General features: G+C 44.9%; 2 protein-coding genes and 1 pseudogene across 7 annotated transcripts in view; all 3 read right to left on the bottom strand.

Moving 5' to 3' along the window:
- Atp6ap1 (ATPase H+ transporting accessory protein 1) overlaps window positions 1-1,778 on the bottom strand; it is a 7,444-nt gene extending 5,666 nt beyond the window's left edge. The window contains exons 1-2 of one of the 2 annotated variants that reach the window (XM_028784622.1): window positions 1,548-1,778; window positions 1,121-1,247 (exon numbers count right to left, since the gene is read on the bottom strand). In XM_028784622.1, the coding sequence (XP_028640455.1) occupies window positions 1,121-1,247; window positions 1,548-1,702 (282 nt within the window). In that variant the 5' untranslated portion in view covers window positions 1,703-1,778. The remainder of the gene's footprint in view (window positions 1-1,120; window positions 1,248-1,547) is intronic. The other variant, XM_028784623.1, reaches the window with a different exon arrangement.
- A 2,992-nt stretch (window positions 1,779-4,770) lies between these two features.
- Window positions 4,771-5,207, bottom strand: LOC114636547 (annotated as a pseudogene).
- Window positions 5,208-8,078: 2,871 nt separating this feature from the next.
- Window positions 8,079-14,394, bottom strand: part of Taz (tafazzin) — a 9,474-nt gene continuing 3,158 nt past the window's right edge. For 3 of the 5 annotated variants that reach the window (XM_028784629.1, XM_028784630.1, XM_028784626.1), the window contains exons 6-11: window positions 10,137-10,217; window positions 10,019-10,060; window positions 9,724-9,789; window positions 9,523-9,575; window positions 9,049-9,126; window positions 8,079-8,935 (exon numbers count right to left, since the gene is read on the bottom strand). In XM_028784629.1, the coding sequence (XP_028640462.1) occupies window positions 8,834-8,935; window positions 9,049-9,126; window positions 9,523-9,575; window positions 9,724-9,789; window positions 10,019-10,060; window positions 10,137-10,217 (422 nt within the window). In that variant the 3' untranslated portion in view covers window positions 8,079-8,833. The remainder of the gene's footprint in view (window positions 8,936-9,048; window positions 9,127-9,522; window positions 9,576-9,723; window positions 9,790-10,018; window positions 10,061-10,136; window positions 10,218-14,394) is intronic. The other 2 variants (XR_003713640.1, XM_028784628.1) reach the window with 2 other exon arrangements.

The raw sequence follows: 14,394 nt of genomic DNA, 5'->3' as shown, positions 1-14,394 counted from the left end.
CTGATCTCATTGTTATCTAAAACAGTGTCCTCCCTTATTTTGTTGCCTTAGCCTTCTCTAAACTAAAAAGACTGGTATTATACCATGTGCCAACTTAGCTCTTAACCACTTGCCTTCACAAGAATGTCTACTTCCAAACACATAGATGATCTATGTAGATTACTTCTCTCAGACTCCTGATATAGGTGGATAGCTTCATTTTGCACTTATAGAAAAGTATGGTTTACAAAGATTATTTCATATGCCCAAAGGCTGAAAAGTGGTAGGACTAAGTTCTAGTCTGACCTGTTATTTACTACCTTCTGAAAGGATTATCAACCAGCACAATTACTATCACCTGAGACACAGCAACAGAGGGAGGCCACAAACAGAAAGAGTCAGCCAAGCTAACTAAGGAGAAAGGGACAAGCAGAGACTTGACATCCTCTTAAACAACAATCTTATGCTATACTAGAACATAGTCCATACTTCTGTTCTGAGTGCAGACACCTGGAGTGAAAAGAAAATAGAATGTTGGCTCAGCACAAAACTAGAGGACAGGTCTGATACCTCCAAGCTGGAAGTAGTGTGTTACGCAATTCACAATTCAGCAATCATTTTACCTCTTTTTACTTCTTCAACATTATTTTCCTTAGCAGTTAAACCAAGATAATGATATCAGTTGAATACAGCGCATATACCAGGCTAAATAAGGGGTCATTTTCCAGTTACTCCTATTACGATTGTGACAGTTAAAAATTACAATACTACCAACCATTAGCGATATATATATATATCGATATCACCTTTGGGCAAGTCACTAATCTTCCCCTAAAATGAGTCTTCTCATCTGTGAAACTGAGTAGTAATTCCCACCAAGCTACAGGACATCAGAAAGTAATGCTTAGTACTAGGTAGGTATCTGGTCTTTAATCCCTTGCTTCCTTAAATCAAGTCCGTGCTGTTTCTGTGGGTCTACTGTTCCCATTGGAGCTTCTCCTACATATCTTCCAAAAAATCTAGCTACACCTCCCTACAGGTGGGACGAGGTCACTACAGCTTCACCTATGGAAGGGGTAGTGGGGGTGGGGTGGGGTCTGCTTCTCGTGGACAAAGACTTAGCAAGCTAGGGCAGACTCACCTTGTCTTGCAGGAACAGCAGTACATTGCGGGGGCCCAGCTCCAGGGCAGGGTCTAAGTAGGTAGAAAGCTGCATATCGCTGGTGATATGACCCTCATGTGTGTCAGCCACGGGAGCCCACAGGTCCCTAGAAGTGGACAGAAGAGGAACTGTCAAACCTGATTTCGTTGCTCGAGATCCTAAGCCCATGGGCTCCCGGCTTCACATGCGAGGCCCTGAGAGCTGAACGCTCGCCATCATGGAACGAACCCCTGAATAAAAGACAGTCTCCATCTGGGTCTCGAAGCCTCTTGCCAAGGACAGCCCTGGAGTTCGGCAAGGGCGACTCATCCACCGCGGCGCACCGCATGGCACTCCCGAACCCAACCTGGACCGATTCAACTCAGCCAGGCAGCCCAACCGACCAGCCCTGTTCCTGCCCGCTCACCGGTCACTCGACCACAGTACCAGTGGCACCTGCTGCTCCGTGGCCACTGCCGTGGCCACTGCCGTCGCCACTGCCACCAACAACAGAGGCAGCCACAGGACCGGAGCCCGCCGTGTCCACATCCGTATCCAAGATACCACTGTTGCCGCCATCATAACCTCAGCCTTCAGTGCCTGGGCCTCCAAGGCCACTGCAGATCAGATGACCGTCACTCCCGCCCAAGCCCTGCCCCCATCGAGCTGGGGCCTTCTCACATACTCGCCTGTGATTGGGCTAAGAGGGTGGCACTCATGACCACTCCTTTTCCCTGGTTGGCTGCACGTGTTTCCAGTCGCGCATGCTCCTTGTGAGAAAGGAGGCGTGATCGAGCGCTACTGGCTGCTACCTGGCTCACCCAGACGGGTTGGTTCTATTGCGCCCCGTGCTCTAATACTTTCCTTTCTCTGTTTTCGTCCGTTTTGCTTAAAATTGCGATACTGGAGTCTTTTTTTCTAAAGATAGACCCTCCCCCTGGTATAGAAGAGAAAATGCACTCCCTTAGAATGAGAAAACAGTCTGCCATACCTTCAGGGGAACACCAGCCAGCTGTTAAAATAGGCAGGATGGAGGAGAGTCTTCAGAACAGATGCAGTATCAGAAAAGAGGGGGGAAACCCTCCCTTCTGGCAGCCGGGTCTGAAGGACAACATAAATAACAATGTCATTTGCTGCTAAAAGGCAGGTAATACAGTTAGAGCAGAACACTATTTCTTTTTACTTAGCATCACTTGCCAACTTTGACAAGGGCGATCCCACTATAAACTAGTGGGGGGTGGCGGGAGGGAACTCCAAAGGGAAAATTATCTTTCCTTGTGATTTGCCTTAGAGGAAGGACTGACAGCTAGAATCAGAAAGTCGGCAGCACAAAAGCATTGAGAGACTTTTCTGAGTTTTGTTTTAGTTGGTTGATTTGTTTTGAAACAGGGTGTGGTATGAACAAAATAGCTATGAAAACTTCAACCTTTCAAGTGCTAGGATTACAGCAGTGAGCCACCAAACCTGCCTACACTTTATAACCAAATCTTGAACTCTCCTAACATATATGCTGATTAACCTAAGGCAGTGGTTCTCAACTTATGGGTCACGACTCTTTCAGGGTCAAACGACCCTTTGGCAGGAGTTGCATATCAACTATTGTAACTAGCAAAATTAAAATTACAGTTATAATGTAGCAATGAAAACAATTTTATGGTTGGGGTCAACACAATATAAAGAATTGAATTAAAGGATTGCAGCACTGAAAAAAACACTGATTTAGGAAGTGAACTGATGTCAAGCTACAAAGATAGGTGTCTGATAAAACACATATGCTAAATTTCTAAACAGAACCTAGGCAGTGGTGTGCACATATTTTTATCTTTTTGCTTTGTTTCTCTGTGTAGCCCTTACTGTACTGGAACTCAATCTGTAGACCAGGCTGCCTTCAAACTCAGAGGTCCTATCTGTTTCTGAGTTTTCTTTTTCTTTTTTCAATTTTTTGGGGGGGAGGACAGGGTTTCTCTGTATAGCCCTAGCTATCCTGGAACTCACTCTGTAGACCAGCTGGCCTCAAACTCAGAGAGACCCACCTGCCTCTCCTTTATGAGTGCTGACATTAAAAGCATGCACCATCATCACCTGGCTACTCTTTTATTTATGTATCTGTTTATGTATCTGTTTATGTATTTATTTAAAATTTGACGTTCTCACATAGTTCAGGCTGGCCTTGAACTCCTTATATAGTGAAGGCTGGCTTTGACCTCCTTTTTTTTTTTAAAAAAAAAATTTATTTATTTATTTTATGTATGAGTACACTGTAGCTGTCTTCAGACACACCAGAAGAGGGCATCCAATCTCATTACAGATGGTTGTGAGCCACCATGTGGTTGCTGGGATTTAAACTTGGGACCTCTGGAAGAGCAGTCAATGCTCTTAACCGCTGAGCCATCTCTCCAATCCCCGGCTTTGACCTCCTTATTCTCTTATCTCCAAGTCACAGGCAGGTACCACATGTCTGGATAAGTTTACTGTTTTTAACTAAACAGTTCTATACTTATGATTTCATTAAACAGAAATATTCAGCCAAGCAAAAATGTATACTCAAAGATATCCATTTGTAGTTGCAAATTCTTGAGAACTTTTAACTGAACAAGGACATTGCCCAGCCACTGCTGCTGCCACACCTACCTGGCAAATACCAGTATGTATTAGACTAAAATAGAAGCTGACATGTTTTTCTTTCTAGTTTTAGATGCTGCCAAATTTAAAAAGGCTGTATCAATCAGAGAGATACAATTTCCCAACATCTTTGTTGACAGGAGACATTTATTTATTTATCTATTTAATGTGAGTACACTGTCACTCTTCTTCAGACACACCAGAGGAGGGCATCAGACTCCATTACAGGTGGTTGTGAGGCACCATGTGGTTGCTGGGAATTGAACTCAGGACCCCTGGAAGAGCAGTCAGTGCTCTTAACTGCTGAGCCATCTCTCCAGCCCTTAAGGTCTCTTTTTTTTTCATGCTAGGGATTAAACCCAGAAATTCTTATATGCTAGGCATACACTATACCAACCAGTCCTTTGTTGCCATTGTTGTTTTGAGATAATTCTGATCAGTCTCTGCTTCCATAGTTAGTCTATATTTGAAGGCATAGTGTAGCTCAGTAGTAGACTTGTTTGCATAGCATACTGGAGGCAGTATTTTATTTTTAGGATTTATCCGTGCCCGTGGAGGCCAGAGAGAGTATTGGATCCCCTAAACCTGGAGTTGTAAGTGGTTGAGTCTTTTGACAGTGATGCTAGGAATAGAAATTAGGCCTTTTGCAAAAACGACAGGCACTCTAACTGCTGAACCATTTCTCTAGCCCCCTACCCTGACTGTGTGTGTGTATGTGTATATGTGAGTACACTGTCACTCTTCTTCAGACACACCAGAAGAGGGCATCAGACTCCATTACAGATGGTTGTGAGCCACCATGTGGTTGCTGGAAATTATATATATGTGTGTGTGTGTGTGTGTGTGTGTATGAATATGAGCATGGGTCATGGCATGTATCTAGAGGTCAGATCAGACAACTTTCAGCAGTTCCTTCTCTCCTTCCACCATGTGGGTTCTGGGCATCTAACTCAAACTAACAGGCTTTATAGTGAGTGCCTTTACTTTCTTTTTTTTTCCCCCAAAACACCAGTCTTTATTGGCCTCGGCTACTTGAGGGGGATAAACCGGGAGGAGTGGGTGGTACCAATACTGGGCTGGCCGTGCTTCACGGGCTTGTAGGTGATGGAAAACTCGTCCAGGTAGTGTCTGATCATCTCTGGTTTGATCTCCACCTGGTTGAAGGTCTTGCCATTGTACACGCCCACCATGCTGCTGACCATCTCAGGCAGAATGATCATGCTCCTCAGGTGGGTCTTCACCACCTCGGGTTTCTCCATGGGCGGTGCCTCCTTCTTGGCCTTTCTCAAGCACTTGAGCAGGGAGTGCTGCTTCCGCCGCAGGCCACGGTTCAGGCGCCTCTCTGGCGGGCGCTGTACAACTGCATCAGCTGCTCATAGGACATGTCCAGCAGCTGGTCGAGGTCCATGCCACGATAGGTGAACTTGCGGAAGGTATGCTTCTTCTTCTGCTCCACTTCAGCCATCTTGGTGGGTGCTCGCAAAAAAACACGTCTTTACTTTCTTAGGCATCTTGCTGGCCCTACTTTTTCTTTTTGATAAAAGGGTGGCCTTGCCCAGACCCAGTTCCCTTATGGAGCCGAGGACTGATATGCCTGTCCAATACCACAGAAGGCACAGCTAACCGGCTACCATAAATATTAATGAAAAAAAATAGATACACTCACAAAGCCAGGCCCAACCATAAATACGATGAATAATAATTTACATCCAGGGAAGAGAAATCTCCCTGAGAATCCCCTTCTTTTTTCTTTCCAGGCAAAAATGAATCACCCGTGATGCCTGCCATTAGAAGTTCTAATCCAGATGGGCCAGAAGTCAGGATCCTCGCCCTTACCCTCACCCCCTACCTTTTCCCAGCTGCACAAGGTTCCCTGAAGCTTGGCAACTGCAAGACCCTGCTTGGAAACTGCAGATAGACTCAAAGCAGTGTACCATATCATCTGAAGAATAGCAAGGAGACCATAACTCAAGCAGTGTACCATATCTTCTGAAGAATAGCAGGTTGCAGTCCTCCTCGCCCCCACGAATAACTAGGGCCTGCCAGTCGGGTCAAGTGGCACCCAGACGTGGGGCTCGAGGAACGGACCCCTCTGGACGGACCCTCATTGAGAGGATGTGCGCAGGACATCAAGATTAAGCGAGACAGAGATCAAAACCCGCGACCTGTCATCCACGGAACCAGGTTGATGCTGCCATCAAGAAGACGGTTGAAGTTCATTACCATCAGCCGAAAATTGAAGAGGATCCAGAAGTGACTCTGCAGGAGACTGACACAGCTGCCAGCTCCCCTGCCTCCCCCCTACGGTCGACCGCTAGACTTCCACGCCCTCCAGAAGGGTTCCTGGTATGCCTGGCTTTGCCCCCGTTTCTCTCGATAGAGAGCTTGGCCTCTTGATCACCACAACAAAAATTGGCTTTTTCCTAAACCAAGGCCGCCCTTGATATGGCCGCTAACATTGGGGAGCCTTCCTTTATGACAATATTACACCCCAAACTGACAAATGGTTGGTAAATTGAACATTTACAAGGGACTAGGATGGCTGTGAGTTAGCCCAATGACGGGATTATTGTAGGTCCACTTCCCAGGGGCCCACCCAATGCAGCCGAAAAGGAGTGCGTGGTGCTGGGAGTGGGTGCAGCCTACATGGCCTAAGACAGGGCTCTCACCCTCCTTTCACCCACATCGGAGTCCCTTGACGTTGCTCATCGTCGACAGCCTAAAACCTTCGACCATCGATGTGACTCGTCTCACATCAGTGTTTTGGGGTTGTGAACTTGTCTAAGACCCCCCATAATTAGACATCCAAATTCAAAATTCACATAGTTGGGATTGATCATAAGATGCCTTCTCTAACTAAACAGAGAAGGGGGAGATGCCAGAAGCCAGGACCCTCGCCCTTACCCTCACCCCCCACCTTTCCCCACCTGCACAATGTCCTCTGAAGCTTGGCAACTGCAAGATCCTGCTTAGCAACTGCAGATAGACTCAAAGCAGTGTACCATATCATCTTAAGAATAGCAGGGAGACCATAACTCAAGCAGTGTACCATATCTTCTGAAGAACAGCAGGTAGATCATAATTCAAGGCAGTGTACCGTATAGACCATGACATGTTTCAAGGCACAGGCCAAGAAGATTTTGTACTTTTCCACCATCTGGCCCCTCTTACCCCCTCCCCTTGTGAAACATGCTATAAAAAAGCATTTCATGTTCAAAAATAAATAAATTATTTATAAAAAAAAAAAAAAAAAAAGAGTGGCCTTGAACTCACTATGTAGTCAAAGATGACCTTTAATTTCACTTTACTCACAACTGCTGGGATTATAAACTTAAACCAGTGAGGGATGTATATTTGAACAAATGAAACTGTATCATAGGATATAAATTTAAAACTCTTGAAGAAATATAGCTGGCGATTCTCAAATGAATACAAAAATAGATACATGAAAAAGGGATGTTACCCTTGAACCTAAGTTGTATGTCTGGCTTTTACATGCATTCTATCCCCACAAAGTGATGTTTTCCTCTTCTAAAAAAATGTTTTTAAAGGCTGGGCGTGTAGTGCACAACTTTAATCCCTGCAACTGGGAGGCAGAGGCAGGCAAATCTCTGAGTTTGAGGCCAGCCTGGTCTACAAAACGAATCCAGGACAGCCAGGACCACACAGAGAAATCAGATCTTGAAAAACAACAAAAAAATTTAATTTTTCCTTTTTTCGGCCCCAAGACAGGGTCTTAACCATGTAGCCCTGGCTGTGGTGAAACTTACTATGTAAACTAGGCTAGCCTAAAATACAGAAACCCATCCCAAGTGCTGAGATTAAAGAAGCGCATCACTATGTACACCCAATTTTCCTTGAGACAGGTTCTCACTATGTAGCTCTAGCTGGCCTGGAACTTACTAGTAGACCAAGCTGGCTTTGAACTCATAGAGACCTGCCTACCTTTGCCTCCCATGCTTGGCTTTTTTTTTTCCTTTCTTGCTTTTTTTCCCTTTTCCTTTTTTGTCTCTCACAGTATCTCAGGCCAACCTTGAAACACAAGGCAATGTTCCTGCTTCAGCCTCCCTAGGGCTGAGATCACAGGTATGTACCATCATGTCTGACTTCACTTGAGGTTTTGAAGCTAGTTTATCAATCCTGTTTTACTACCTTTATGAATCCTGCCACATTGTTATTTGGCTTACAGGTGACAACGAAAGACTTGAGTGGCCAGTGCACAGTGAGATTCTAATGTCCATCTATTGAAATAATCTCACTGTATCCAGGCGCAAGGGTCCTGTTTTCTTGTCCAGCAAGGTGCTTCCCATCTGCATTCCTACACAGAAGACAGAGGTATGGTGGCACAACACAAATGTTTTATTACTCTAAAAACATTAAAACCCAGATCCCAGAATACAGAGGATGTCAAGACAAAAAAAGATTAGAGAAGCAGGTAGGCCTTGACATTGGGGGTTCATGGTCAGGTCTTGGGGGTCCTTTTTCTGCCATCTAGAAGAAACATCTAGTTAAGTTTAGCTGTACTTTAATCCTGGCCAATACCTTCTCTTCTTGTCTACAGGCCACCCAAGAACAAACCTTGTAGCAGGAGCTCAGATAGAATGACCTGGCTGACAGCCATCCCTGAGGAGATTTGTAAGCAGTAGGCAAGTAGTAGCCCATCCAAGGGGATATTTGAGTCTTCTTTCTGCACCTATGACCAAGACACCTATTCTCCTACCCAACTAATTGCTTGACTACCTGCTTTGCTCCCTCCCTGAGAGAGGTGAGAAGGAGGCCCCTGCCTAAGAGTGTCCCTTCCTTCTTCACCAAGTGTAAGGGACAGCCAAGGCTCTTCTTTTAACTCAAAACCGAGAGGAGTCAGATATTAAGGAATAAAAAAGGGTATCCAAAAGGAATTAGGAGCCAATCTATCTGAATTAAAAGCATCAGTCCATTTCCCAGCCTCAGTTTTGTGCAGGAAAGAATCTCAAAAGCAGTAAAGAGCCAAAGCAGGCTTGGTCAGGGTCCTGTACCACCACTTCCCAAACCCTGAAGGGCCCAGTGCTCCCTTGGCTAAGAACTGCAGGGTACAGACTGAGCAGGCAAAGCCTATCTTCCAGGCTGGAAATGATTGTGGAGCTGTTCTGCCTGCATCTTCAGTTGCTGGAATTCCTCTTGAATGAAGTCTGTGAGGGCTTTCCGCATCTCCACCTAAGAGCAAGGATGGTGCTGGCCTGCATTTCTCAAGAACCATGGCTGGGGTACCCTGGGAGTCTGAGAGGCTGAGAAGGCCAAGAGCTAGGGGACGCTGGGAGGAAACTCACAGCTGACTTGTTCTCTGCCCGGAGCCGCTCAAGCACAGGGAGTGTACTGAAGGGCTTCCCAATCAGCACGGTGATTTTCTGTAAGAAGGCAGGCCATCAAGGATGACAAGAAACCTATAGTTCCAGCCCAAACAATGTGGGGAGTTAGAGCAACGCTCTGTCCCTGATGGGCTTGGTGTTCCTGAAAGCCACGCTCCCTCTTCAAAACAGGCAGCTGGGTTTGGTGGTATCCAAGGGCCAGCCTAGTCCTGGGACTCATCCTATCAATGATTTGTCCCACTCTACCTTGTCCCTCACCCCCACCTGATTTCAATTCTTATTCTAAAGGTCTTGCTTTCAGAAAAGCCCCACTTAGCTCCCCCACTACATGCTCATGCTCAGCAAATCCTCAACCAATCCTATATATTATGGACTAGGAAACATAAGGCAGTTAGCAGGCAAATAGATAGATAAGAGTCAGCAGTGCCTACCCACCTGTCCAAAGCGGGGGAAGTAGGGTGGGCTGTTAGGGAGGACATCATTCATTCCTGTACCACAGTGGATAGAAAGCCAGCCATTGGGGGAAGCAGGGTACCAGAGAGAATCCCAGGTACTTCTCTCAGCCACCCAACAACCTGAAACCCCCCTTAACAACATCTAAGACATTCCCCTCCCTACCCCCAATTCATGACTCACCAACATGCCATAGTGGCAGGATGATAGGGTTTAGATGACATTCAGCAATCAGCCGTCCAATTCCTACTTTGGAGAAAAGCAGAAGCATTGGCACAAGCTGGGTAAACTTCCCTGCCAATCTCTGGCCAATGTCACTTCTATAGTCTCCCAATTAAAGACTTAGTCCTTGACTCACCACCTGTCCCTTTTCTGCTGCTCCTGACACACCTACCTGAGAGAGGAATAAAGCCAGGGACCCAAGGGACCATCTTTGGATGGGGAAGTTAGCTGTGTCAGGCTGGCCAGCAATACTTACCCCATTTGAAGCGCAGGAACTCAGAACTCATGTTTACTTTCCCTAATAAGAGAACAGAGACAAAGCTTGGGCCTAGAATCATGAATGCTGGAGGGCCCAGACCAAGCACCAAACTGACCTTCTGGGAAGATGTGTACCCAGTCCCCATGGTTAAGCTTCTCCAAAATGAAGTCCATCCCTTTCTGGTAGACACCATCTCCTGTAGAGAAAGGTCTGCTCTCTTTAATCCATTCTCTTGAGAAGAAATCAAACTCTCCAAACCCTAGTGAACTATATTCTGGCTCACTTCTAGTCCATCCACATTAGGATGGAGGCAGCAGTTCATTCCCCATAGCACCATCCACAGATAACTTAACAACTATTTCTAGAGCTACCCTGCTACCCTGGCCCTTCACATTTTTGGTTTGACCATATCCTCTCAAGATGGAAATGGTGGCTCATGCCTGTAATCTCAGCACTTGGGAAGCTGAGGCAGGAGGACTGCTTTGAGTTTGAGGTCAGGATGAGGAACACGGTAAGATCCTGTATCAAAACAAAACAATATTCCCTCAACTTTTTACTGTCTGTCATATGCAAATAGCACCTTCTTTTTTTTTTGAGACAGATATTACTATATAGCCCAGGTTGGCCTTAAACTTACAGTAATTCTCTTGCCTCAGCTTTCCTGGTGTTGGATAACAGGCATGCATCAAGACACCTAGCTAGACAATATGTCTCACTGAAATGATAACCATAGCAACTCAACCTCCCTCCGCCCTATGGCCTGCCTTGCTGGAACCTGCTCCCCTAACACATACCCATTTGCTGACTACAAATCAGCTCCAGAGCCTCTCTACTCTTTGGAAGGCTTGAACATTGCCTGAGGTTTCTGAGCTAAGGGAGAATACTTAAGGAAGTAGAAAATACAAAAGAGGCTGGGAAACTTGGGAGAACTGATTTAATATTTCAAGAGGTGTGACCTAACACCTTTTGTGGGCTAGCAACTTGTAGTCAACTGGACATAGTAGTAATCTCCACAATAGTGGAATAATTACCATAGGGTGGACAGAATCAGAAAACAGAAGGGAGGAGGCTGAAGGAATGAGTAAATATCCTTATCTTATAAAGTTGGGGGTATCTCACAGGACACAGAGCAACATTGGGGCTTTCTCAGGTCAGTGAATTGAGAATTGCCTTTCTAGGGCTAAAGAGATGGCTCAGTGGTTAAGAGCACTGACTGTTCTTCCAGAGGTCCTGAGTTCAATTCCCAGCAACCACATGGTGACTCATATCCATCTGTAATGGGATCCAATGCCCTCTTCTGGTCTGTCTGAAGACAGCTACAGTATATACTCATACAAAATAAAATCTTTATTTTTTATATATTAAAGACAGGTTTATTGGGAAGCTGTTAAGGACCAAGGCCAGGAAAGTTACCATGGGGGAAGGGGAGGTAAGGAAGGGAACGAAAAAGAGAGAGGGGACGTGCTTGAAGAGAGACGAAAAGAGCATAAAATAAAATCTTTAAAAAAAAAAAAGAATTGCCTTTACACTGTACTCTGTAAGACTGTTGTTTGGAAGATATGGGATTTGGAAGGTTAGAGGTTTAAGAGTCAGCTGGGCAGTGGTGGCGCACGCCTTTAATCCCAGCACTTGGGAGGCAGAGGCAGGCGGATTTCTGAGTTCGAGGCCAGCCTGGTCTACAGAGTGAGTTCCAGGACACCCAGGGCTACACAGAGAAACCCTGTCTCGAAAAACCAAAAAAGGGCTGGTGAGATGGCTCAGTGGTTAAGAGCACTGACTGCTCTTCTAGAGGTCATGAGTTCAAATCCCAGCAACCACATGGTGGCTCACAACCATCTACAATGAGATCTGATGCCCTCATATGGGTGTCTGAAGACAGCTACAGTGTACTTACATATAATAAATAAATAAATCTTTAAAAAAAAAAAGAAAAAAAAAGAAAAACCAAAAAAAAAAAAAAAAAGAGGTTTAAGAGTCTTAGCCCAACCTCAACAGGGACCTGATCTGATAGCTCACTTAGGGGGCCAGAAGTTGGGATGATCTCATGAAACACAAAGAGCTACAGGTTTCCTACTTGGGATAGTAATATACAGCAGGGGTGGTCACCACAAGTGTTTGCTCCTCTAGTAAACCCCACTGTTGGAATATAACCTCTGAGCTTGAAACTGGGAAGTAAAAAATGATAGCATATATCTAGCATACTTTTTAGCTGTTGCAAATGCTATTTCTACTTGTACAAAATCACTTCAGTGCTTAAAGGTCAACCTACAAAGTCCTAGGCTCAGAGAAAAACCGGTTTAAATACAGAAACAAAGTATCCCAAACTGTTTCAATCACATGTTTCAGTCACATCTTTGCTCTCCTTGAAAATAATGTTTCATTTTCTAGTTTTTGTTCTATATTTTTCACAATGCTGGGGATAGAACTCAGGGCTCTGTGGCAGCTAAGCAAAAACTGTACCACTGTGCCACACCTCCACCACTCAATTTCTCTGTATGTATGTATACACATGATTTTACCTTTTTTTTGAGACAGGGTATCAGTTTCTAGTTGGCCTCAAACTCATGGTAAATCACCTACCCAAACCTACCAAGCCAAATACTGGGACTACAGGCATAAGACACCATACCTAGTTTTTTCTTTCTTTTTTTTCTGAGACAGGGTTTCTCTTTGTAGCTCTGGCAGTCTTGGAACTAGCTCTGTAGACCATACTAGCCTCAAACTCAAGAGGTTCACCTGCCTTTGCCCGAGTGCTGGGGTTTAAGGTTTGTGCCACCATGACCAGCTTCTATTTTATTTTTTATTTTTTTGGTGAGATAGGATATCATGCTAGGCTTTTTTTTTTTCTCAAATCGTAATTAATTCACACAGGGGTTATAAACACAGAAAGGCAGGATGTGGGGAAGGGAATGACACTGGAGTGTGGGTGTTCAGGAGGAATACAGATATCTTCAGAACTGGGTATCGGCTAGGTGAAGGTTCAGGGGACAATTCACTATGACTCTGCCTATGACTCCCTTGTCCTTATCTAAGTTGGTATTGTCTGCCAAGGCTAGCTATTTACAAGGTCTATGACTACTCAAGCTTATAAATTTCCACAAAAGCTGCCTGTTGACATTAGCTTATAGCCATCTGTTTCAATGTTTTTTCCACTGAGACCCAAGACTTAGGGTTAGTATACATGTATGACAGGTCTATTGCTGATTTTAGGCCTATGGCTGATTTTAGGCCTACAGTGTGTAAGCAGGGCTGCCCCTGACGTCTCCTCCCTTCTCTAAGTATAGAAGGGCTGTGGCAATTCTAAACTTGCGAAGGCGGGGATAGAGGCCTGACCTCCAGTATTTGAAGGGGACCTTGTAATGGCTCCAATCCCCCTGTCGTTGTCCAGTGAGGCATGAGGGCCATACCCATCCCGATGTCTTTTTCCTGGAGAGGGGATACTTTTGACATCAACCCCTATGCAGTCAGGCTTGTTCCTCAGGGAACCCAGATAGATATTTTTATCTTTTAATCATGCTAGGCTTAATCCCAGCACTCAGGAGAGACTGGTGGATGAGATGCTTCATCTGGTCTACAGAGCTAGTTCCAGGATAGCCAGGACTACACAGACAAACTGTTTTTAAAACAACGACGACAACAACAACGATGATGACAACAACAACAAAGAAAGGAAGGGGATTACCATGTAGTCCTACAGTTCTGGTCAGTCTGGAACTTGCTGTATAGACCAGGCTGGCCTCAATCTCACAGCAATCCTCATGTCCTTGGTTACTGAGTGATGGGATGGGATTATAGGCATATATCACCATGCCCATCTGAGATCCTGTTTTTTTTCTTTTTAATTTATTTTAATTTTTATGTTTTGCCTGTATGTATATCTATGTAAGGGTATAGGATCCCTTGGAGTTACAGGCATGAGCTGCCATGTGGTTAATGGGAACTGAACTCCAGTCCTTGGGAAGAGCAGCCAGTGCTCTTAAATCACTGAGATATTTCTCCAACCACTCAAATCTGTTTTTAACTGAAAGTCTAGAATCAGATCAAGAAGAACAGAATTAGCAGTATAGGTCATAGGTACAGTATATGCCTAGAATGTACAAGCCTCTCTGTTCTATCTCCCAAACTGAAAACAAAAGAAAAAAGAAGAAAAAAAAAGAAAGAAAAAAAGAAAAATCCGGGCAGTGGTGGCTCATGCCTTTAATCCCAGCACTTGGGAGGCAGAGGCAGGCAGATTTCTGAGTTCGAGGCTAGCCTGGTCTACAGAGTGAGTTCCAGGACAGCCAGGGCTACACAGAGAAACCCTGTCTCGAAAAACCAAACCAAAAAAAGAAGAAGAAGAAGAAGAAGAAGAAGAAGAAGAAGAAGAAGAAGAA

Source organism: Grammomys surdaster, unplaced genomic scaffold, assembly GCF_004785775.1.
Source record: "Grammomys surdaster isolate TR1022 unplaced genomic scaffold, NIH_TR_1.0 124511, whole genome shotgun sequence".
Taxonomy (NCBI): domain Eukaryota; kingdom Metazoa; phylum Chordata; class Mammalia; order Rodentia; family Muridae; genus Grammomys; species Grammomys surdaster.
This window is presented reverse-complemented; position numbering and strand designations above follow the sequence as displayed.